At 48.1% G+C, this 8,812-nt stretch overlaps 2 protein-coding genes across 2 annotated transcripts in view; one reads left to right on the top strand and one right to left on the bottom strand.

The window, feature by feature from the left end:
• Positions 1-588, top strand: part of BACE1 (beta-secretase 1) — a 9,891-nt gene extending 9,303 nt beyond the window's left edge. Inside the window, exon 10 of the mRNA XM_010723737.3 lies at positions 450-588. The gene's annotated coding sequence lies outside the window, so the exon portion shown is untranslated. The remainder of the gene's footprint in view (positions 1-449) is intronic.
• A 40-nt stretch (positions 589-628) lies between these two features.
• Positions 629-8,794, bottom strand: RNF214 (ring finger protein 214). The gene is made up of 13 exons (XM_031556896.1): positions 8,717-8,794; positions 7,731-7,871; positions 6,913-7,052; positions 5,957-6,025; positions 5,054-5,150; positions 4,698-4,786; positions 4,168-4,258; positions 3,615-3,713; positions 2,891-3,267; positions 2,255-2,390; positions 1,902-1,982; positions 1,430-1,525; positions 629-884 (listed from the first exon to the last, which is right to left on the bottom strand). The coding sequence occupies exons 2-13, from the start codon at positions 7,863-7,865 to the stop codon at positions 819-821; spliced, it is 1,476 nt and encodes a 491-aa protein (XP_031412756.1). The 5' UTR covers positions 7,866-7,871; positions 8,717-8,794; the 3' UTR covers positions 629-818.
• Between the last annotated feature and the right edge of the window lie 18 nt (positions 8,795-8,812).

Below are 8,812 nucleotides of genomic sequence, written 5' to 3'. Positions count from 1 at the left end.
AAAAAAAAAAGAAAAAAGAAAAAAAACGAAAAAAAACCTACAGAATAAGTACAAGATTTTAAGTGGTGCTGAGCACCTTGTAATCTCATTGAAATCCACGGAGAAAGGGTTGGTGCATCAGCCCGGGCTTTAGGAGAAAGTACAGGAGAGGGGATACGAGGAACTGCAACAAGTTGGTTATCCCGAGCTGCAGTGCAGCCAAATTTGTTTGCTCCCCCAGTGCTCCCTCCCCAGGACCCAAAACTACAACAGGAAACACCAGGAGAAAGCGTGTGCAGAACTCTGCCCAGAGGGAGGAGGGATGGGGATGGCTACGGCAGGCTGTCGCTATAGACTCCGGTACTCTGTAACCTATTGTCTGTGTGAGAACAATGAATGTTAACACAGTAAATTATTACATTAAAGAAAAAAAACAAAAAGCTTTTCATCTGCAATCTGTTCATTGCTAGGAGGGGAACTACTCAGAGCATGCACAAGGAGCAGCAGACGGATGTGGCACGGCAGGGGATTGCTGGGGCAGATGAGACATCTCATCGAGGGGAGCGGAGTCCAGGCAGGCAGGTTATGCTTTAACACACGTTGGAAAGGAAGCCAGCAAGGCTACAAACTAATAAGGAGCAGCACCAAATCACTGCATAATATACACACTTTATTTATGAATTTGTATGTATACAGACTTTCTATACACACATTACCTATATAATAAAAATGTACATGTGTATACATGGTCGTATAAATATAGAACTGTAGAAATCTTAGAACTGATCCTGTCTATTCACAGCAACTCCTCCCGTGGGACCACTTTGTTCGAGTAGCCGTCATTTGAGACTTGGACAAAAGGGGCAAGTGTCATTTGTGTTGGTTTGTGCCCAGAATTTGATGCACTGGAAGAAAGAGAATTAGTCAAGAGCCACTGGCACAACTCAAAGGTGCTGTGAATGTAGCGTGGCGTTACTTTTCCAGAAGCGATGGCAAAGGGCATCCATGTTATGGAATGGCTTATTTGCTCCTTAGGAACAGCTCAGTCAAAAGGTCACTGGGACTGGGGAGCCCTTTTCAACCGAGCTCCTGTACACAGGCCTGCAGTGCTCCAGGTGAGAGTGCAAGCTTCCTCCATCACCCTGTATTCTATAACCTCCCAGACTCTCCTCCTCCAGGAATGCAAAAGGCCAAGATTTAACCCTCCTAAAAATGAGCACAAGCTCCAAGGCCTTGTTCTTAAAGCCACCAGAAATGGCCACTCAGGGTAGCCCAGCTAAGAGCAGGGAGAAGTGACAGGACACAGAAGTCGATTGATCATACCTTTCTCCTGGCAAAGTCTCCATACAACAGGAACTCACTACATACGCTCAGGGACCCAGGAAAGGAATCTGCACTGGGAACCATAATTAGGGAACACAGAAGACATACGTAGCAAGGAAGGACTTACCTCCTTGTGCAGCACATGCGAGCAGGCCATGGGATGAAGGTCGCTGGGCTGTACAAGCTTCTGGCACATGAGACATAGCTTACAGGCAGCTGGGGTCTGGGTCGAGCAGCAAGGGAACACAAAGCAGACAGTCAAACTACACAGATACACCTGCACATATTCAGTGTTGCAGCTACTGGTCTTGCCAGGGGCCCCAGTTTGCCCCGTTCTTCCCTCTGCATACCAATCCCGCAGCATTTTCTCTCCCACTCTGATGCAGAGCACAGAAGAACCCATGCTTCTAACCCTTCCCTTCTAACCCACCACCCTGAGTAGCTATGCGAGGAGAAAGAGAGCTCCCTGCTTCACGGGCTCATCCCTTTGGCCACTTCTCAGAAGGGCTCCCTCTCCAGCTGGCTTTCCCTGGAGATGGTGAAGTGCACTCAGAAAAACCACAAAATCTTACATGTGATGCTGTTCCAGGGTAAGCTACCTGGGCTGGGGGCAGGAACATTGGTGTGCTGATCTGAGGCAGCGGAGCAGAAAACATGGGTGCCCTGATTCGACTGAGAGGCTGTGGGAAAGCAAACGAGACATATCAGAAACGTGCAGAAGTAAAGGACGGCTGTGCTACTCTAAGTTACCTTTGGGAAAAATTGCTCCCCTGGCATATATACAACCCAAGCTTGAGCTCTGTGTGGTCCCACCAGTGGGCCCCATTCAGCTCAGTCTGCAGGGAGCCAGGGAACAGGAGCTGCTCGCTCCTCTCTGCCACCCAGGCTCCCTTTCCCTGCAGCCGCCCACCAGGAGCTGGCATGGCCCCCAGCACCATCCCAAGAATCCTACCTGAGCCCCAGCTGCTGCCCGCTCCTGCTGCTCCGCGAGCTTGGCTGCCACCAGCTGGTTCAGCTCCTCCATAGTCAGACCCGCCATTGTCCTCCGAGCTGTCTTGATCTGCTGCAGGATGTTGGTGAGCTGGGCCCTGCAGAACAGAAGCTTGCTAAGAGCTCCCACCCGCCACCAGTGAGCCAAGCAGCCTCCCCAGAAGGGACCCCTCCATCAAAAGACCTGCAACAGTGCTCCATGCGAGACAGCCACCCCAGCACCAGGGGAAGGCTGTGTCACAGCAGAGGAATATGTGCTCTCAATCATCCAAATGAGATGCATCACATGCTGAGCTTCTGTCCCGAAAACAGCAGGAAGTGAGGGAAATCCCAGCTGGAGCAAGAGACAGTGCCCACCTGGTGCAGCACCTCAGTAGAGGAAGGCAGAACTCTCGGCTGCTTTCAGGTGTCAGTGCTGTTTTTAAACTAAAGCTCCAAATCTTTCTTACTGACAGAGAGCACCCACCCCTTGTCTTCAGACTTCCCTTACGTTTCTCAAGACCTCCTAAGCTCCAGACAAGCTTCACTTCCCCTTATCCCAGCTCACACCTCACCCACACGTTTTCATTCCCAGGGAAGAACACCATGAGACACTTACTTGTTGCACTGGGGAAATCGAGTCAACAACTTCTCCAGCAGCTTCTCCAGCTTATCTGCTGGCTGTGACCTGTGAAACTCCGGAGTGACCTTAACTCCTCCCAGGCCTGGTGGAGGAGGGATGGAGGCTGCAGGAGTCATGTGAGGACTGTGTGTGCCAATAAGCGATGCCACGACGGGGCTGTTTCTTCCTTGGGATGCAGGCAGCGGTGGAGAAGGCTGGTTGGGTCTGGAGATCGCAGGGTTAAGGAGAGGAAAGGAGAGTGCCCGAGGATCAGCACTTGGCATGACCATGGGAACAGGAACTGGTCCTATGGGAAATGGGAGCCTGGGAGTAAGGGATGGATTGGGCTGGAATGCCGTCAGCATGAAATCTGTCTGAGAAAGAAAAACGGGGGGGGGAAAGAAAAGGCTGGTTAGAGTAAGACCATCTCAAAACACAGCTGAGCATCTTCCTCCCCAACCAGACAGAAGCTGAACTGAGCCACAGCTGCTGGCCATTACACTTTTCGTGAGGGCCATGCAGCCCATTCTCATCAGGGGCAGCAGGTGAGCCCAGACAACTGCCTCAAAGGACAAGCAGAGAACTCCAAAAAGTATAATCCTACAGAGTCTCCTTTTATGGACTTAGCACAGACATTGCCAGTCACAAGCCAGCAAGCAGGCTATTCCCAGAGCCTCACAGCAATCAAAGCTTGTATTTGTAAGACTGGAGAGGCACTCACTTCTGAGGGTGGAGGTGGCAGTGTTGGGGTTGGGATCTGTGGGAGGCTGCTCAGCTTCGTTCCATTTCTCACCATCTGAATGTGGTCATTGAACTGATCCTAAAAGAGAGAAAAGAAAACAGGCATGTTTATCAAAGCCTCCATTTAAGGAATTTTGGGGCTCTGAATGCCTAGAACAGGCAAATTCCCCTGGCACTGTTGCCTCAACAAAGCACTCAGCCCCAGAATAGTTGCAGGCGCCAAAGCAGACATGGCTTGGTTCTGCAGGACTGAAGAGAATGAGAAAGGACCTGGAAGGAGAAAGAGAGTAACTGCCTCTTTTATTAACCCAACACATTGTTTTTGTTCCACGTGGCTTATCCACATTCACGAGTCTGGATACAGGCAGAGCTCTGCAGCTGTTCACAAATGCTGACTGGCTGTGCTATGCTTTGGGACACAAACCTCTTTCCTGGATCTTACTCTTCTCCCAAAGAGAGCTGCAACTAAGCATGTGAAGTAGCACTGATGGGAACCACACACTCAAGCTGGGAGCTGTCTGACAGGAACTTACTCGGACACTTTCCTTGGTCATTCGTATCCTGTTCAGCCTCATCTCCCACTCCTGCTTTGGCCTCATGGTCTCCAGTGTTGGTGGTGCAGACCTGCAAGAACAATTTAACATTCCCCCTTGCAAGCATGCTGTCACTGGCAGCAAAGCAGGAGAAGCTGGAAGCAACTAACTCCCCAAATCCTTCTGCTTTCTCCTAACAAGGGTCCCCTCTTCTGGCTGGGGAGGAAAAAAAAGCTCAAACCCAGGGGAGGAACCCTACAATAGTGCATGGTGCTACCACAGTACAGACTGATCTGATGCACACAGACAAACACTACAGTCAATACTGTGCCTACACAACAGATGAGCACTAACAGGAAATATGTAAGCACAGCCAAACAACTCCATCCCGTGACATTACTGAATCACATTAGATGAATAAAGGAAACTGAACCACTCCAGTCAAACTGTCAGAGTAAGCAGAGGAAGAGGAGTTAGGCACATAGGTACATTCAAATTAGCCTTTCATTTCTGAGGCTACAGGGACTTACTTGAGGTAGGTGAGGTGCAGCTCTGCTTCTTTTTCTGCTTCTTCTAGTTTCAACACCAGCAGCTCCTTTCGGCTCTCCAGGGACAGGATCTAGCACAGAGGGGCCCCACAAGAAAGCAGTTTCTGTATGCCCTCATTTCCTGCTGCAATACCACGACTGTGATCTCTTCACTAAGCACCACACTGCATGCACTGGGGCATCAATCCCAACTACTGTTTACTGCACTGACATCTGCTTAACCCTTTTCTTGCCCTCGTGCTCAGCTGCTCTTAATTTCACTGAATCTGTCATTAATGATCCAGAATCTCAAAAAGAAACCTGCAAACCAGTTGAAGAGAAAGAAGTCACCTACTAACCTCTGCTTTCCAGGCCCGTTCTGTCTCCTCGAGGATGTTCCTGTTGATTTCATTGTGCTGGTTCTTCAGCTTATCTAGCTCCATCTCCCATAGCTGCCTGCAGACAGAAACAGAACAAGTCTGCTTCAGCACTGGAATCACTTGAAAGCAGAGATCTGATAAACTCCCACAAAGCCAACTGATCCCTGCAACTCTTGATGGAGTGGAACTGTGGAGTATTGGCAGCTTCCAGACCATGACACCAGTCACATTTCCCAAGGCTGTGTGAGTCAGAATCCCAGGAGTGAGCTGTTGCAGAGCATGCAAACAAATACTGTGCAAACACAAGTATACAGCTTAGCAAAGAGGGGAGGAAAAAACTCCCTTCAGCAAAATTCTGGCCAGCTCCAGGGAACAGTGCACAGTTCTGGGAAGCAACCTGAACCAATGCATAGATGAAAGTCACTCTAGTCCTGAAGAAGTAGGAAGATGGCCCTTTCCACCTGTGACGGGGTTTGGAACTTCCCTGTGCAGCACTAAAATACCTGAAATGTGTCCAGGTTTAAAGTAGCTGGGCAGTTGTAGGAAACAGCACAAAGAAATAGATTTGCCTGATTTTTGGGGAAGCTGAAATTCAGTCAGAAGTAGCAGCTACAAGCTGAGTCAATCCATTAGGCATAAATTCCAATCTCATGGGATCTTTATGCCACGAGTATCAAGGAGTCTTCTTGAGACCAGGATCAAAGAGGATTTAATCCAGAGGCTGTGAGCACAAACCTGCTGGAGGGGGAGATTAAACCTCTAGAATACATAACTGGACAGCACTGTCAGACCACCACCTCCAGCCTCCCATAAGGCACTCCAAGACAAAATGACCAGTACAAGAATGTTCAACATTAATCTGATAACAGATAAGAGCCTTACTTTTCATCAGACTGCTCTGCAATCAGAGAAGCAATCTTGTTTTCCTTCTCCTCCTGCTCCTTCAGCAACCTGCACAAGAATAAAGAACAGATGGAATCACCTACTGCAAAGGTGTTAGCACACAGCCACTAGTGCTGCACTTCTCATCTTTACACTGTGTATTTGCACAGCTGTGTGTTCAATGTCACAACACACTCTGAAGACCAAACTACACGTTACATGTTTGAAAAGCAACCACTGTCATCCTCAAGAGCAAAAATTTTGCTGTATCACAACAGTGAGCAAAGACTGTGGCTTTTATCCAGGATCCACAGGGAACTGTGCCTCTCTGACATTGCAACAGTTCATTCAGGGGGAAAGGAGCTGAGTTCTGGGAGTCATTACTAAAGCAGCTTATGTAGAAATGTCACTGAGCCCTCAAATTAAAAAGCCAGATCTCTGAGACATCACAGAACAGCTCCATAAAACTGCCAATTCACCATTCAAAGGAACCTGAAGCTCTCTGCCTGCATCAGAACCCCTCTGAATCTAGTATGATTCTTTGCACAGAGCATGCTGCCTACCTTAAAGCAAAGCATGACTGATGCAGAGCATTTCAAACCATTAGGCACAGGTAAGCTATTTGAGCAATACATTTACAAGAAAACAGGAATTTTACAACAGGAAACAAGACACTGCCACTGCCAATGAACTGTCCTGCCTTCTGCTGAAAGGCTCTGCATTCTGAAAGGCAGAACACAGAGCACAGCAGAACTGCCAAATTCTGTCTGCACATACACCTAACAGGTAAAACAACCACATCCTGCTCAAAATTTCTTTTGGGGAATCATGTTTGCATGCTCACAAAAACACATGCTGCTTCCAAAGGTTGAAAGTGATCCTCTTTTACTTAGTCAGGTACACACCAAAGTTATGCTTTCCTTCCTAAAAACAGACTTGCTTGTTCATACCAGTACCTTCTGCCTTTCTCGCAGAGTTTCTCTATTTCTGCTTTCAGATCCTGCTCTTTCTGCAGGAATTCTTTCTTCTCTTTCTCCATCTTCTTCTTTGTCTCTTCCCGCTTGATCGTAACAGCCTGAATTGCTTTCAGAATCTCCTATAGTAGCATAAGCATTACCCAAGTCAAGAGCAAAATCCTCAAGAAATGGCTTTTGCCATTTATAAAGCCATTATTTTCTTAACAAACTTGGAGAGATTATAAGATTACAGACATCAAAATCTTTCTTTTTAGTTCATAGAGCTTATTATAAGGCAACTCAGGAGACAGACAGAAGGTCAGAACTACAGGTTCCTGTCTCCTTATGAGGACTAGTTTTAGCTGATGAGCCCCCCATGACTCCTTTTGTGTTAATCTGAGCCCCACAGAGCTAGCTGTGAATCACTCATTCAAGCTAGGGACCCATTGGCAACAACTAGAGACATCTAAATAATGGCACGGAGATGCTCACTTCACACCACTCTCCCCACCAGTTTCCATGTGGAAAAACTCCTGCATGTGTTAAAGAGATGTTGGTAAGACCACCAGACATGCATGCAAGATGCTTCACAGTTCTAAACTGCTCAACACCCAGATCTGAGCAGGAGTCAATCCTTAATGCTGTAAAATACACTTTCAATACAAGGGGAGAACTGCCATGCTGCGTGTCGCTGCCACTTCTTACGATGCTTTGCACCTCACTGTGCCCCTCAGCACAGGCCCAAATCAACCCACCTCAACCACATAACTGGCAGGGCTAAATGGGCAGATAGACAGAAATTAGACTTTGCTAATTACCTGGTGGTTCTTCATCTCTTCTTCCCTCCGCTGCTGGAGCTGTTTGAGCTGCACCTGCAGCTGGTTCTCCACTTGCCGCTGTTTGTCCAACACCTCCTGGTACCGTTCCTTTAACAAAGCTCTCTCAGACATCATTTTGTCCTGCAGCAGAGAGCAGAAATTCAAGGAGAACCTTTCCCCTCCATCACACCACAGAGAGTGTGGACACAAAAAGGAAAAGTCAGCAGAACAGCATATAGAAGCCCAGCAGATGCCAAGCAGATGCTTAATCTGTGCAGAACCACGGCTCAGGGACTCCCGCCATCAAAGCTCACACTCTGTAGGTCAGAGAAGATGAATGGCAGCGCTGCCCGAAGCTGCAGCCAGAGCTGCATTTCCTCTTCTAAAGAGAACAGCTCAAGAAGCCAAAGCTGGTATTTAAAAGGGGAAAAAAACATCCTGTGGAAAGTGCAGGGGAGGCAGCACCAGGATGCCTAATGCCAGGAACAACTCTGCTTCCAGCTACCTCCTCTATACTGCTACAATTTCACCACAGGACATTCTGAGAGCAATTTCAAATGGCCTGGGATGCCTTGATAGGCAAATTAGTGAAAACACAGTGAGCGGTGGAGGGAAATGTTTTTGATGGTTTCCTTTTTATTTTTTAAATAAACAAGATATTTATTAAGAAACAGGAGTGTTCCACTTAATGCAGAGTCAGAAACAGACCAAGATTCACATCCTGTATTCACCGAATTACCAAGATGATCTTTCTTGCTCATACATAAGACATATTAGAGCTACCAGGTCCCACAGATGCTACCCCCGCCACCACTACTTGGCAGCCTTTCAGAACTCAGGTCATGCTGCTGACTGCTGAAGCCCCACAAGAACTTGCTGAGCACCCACAAGTTCCCAGAGCTGCAAGGTACAAATCGCCCCCTGCAGCCACACTGTGGGAGCAGGAGCAGCAGAACCCCGACCTACCACAGGGCTTCAGTACCCACCAGGTTCTTCTCAATGTCCTGATCCGTGTTCACATCCGTGTCGGCCGTTTTGAAGTCAGTCTGTAAAGGGCGACGGCTCCCATCAGACCCCCCCCC

The sequence above is a fragment of the Meleagris gallopavo genome, chromosome 26 (genome assembly GCF_000146605.3).
Source record: "Meleagris gallopavo isolate NT-WF06-2002-E0010 breed Aviagen turkey brand Nicholas breeding stock chromosome 26, Turkey_5.1, whole genome shotgun sequence".
NCBI classification, from domain to species: Eukaryota; Metazoa; Chordata; class Aves; order Galliformes; family Phasianidae; genus Meleagris; species Meleagris gallopavo.
The sequence above is the reverse complement of the archived record's forward strand: the minus strand, read 5'-3'. Positions and strand labels throughout refer to the sequence as shown.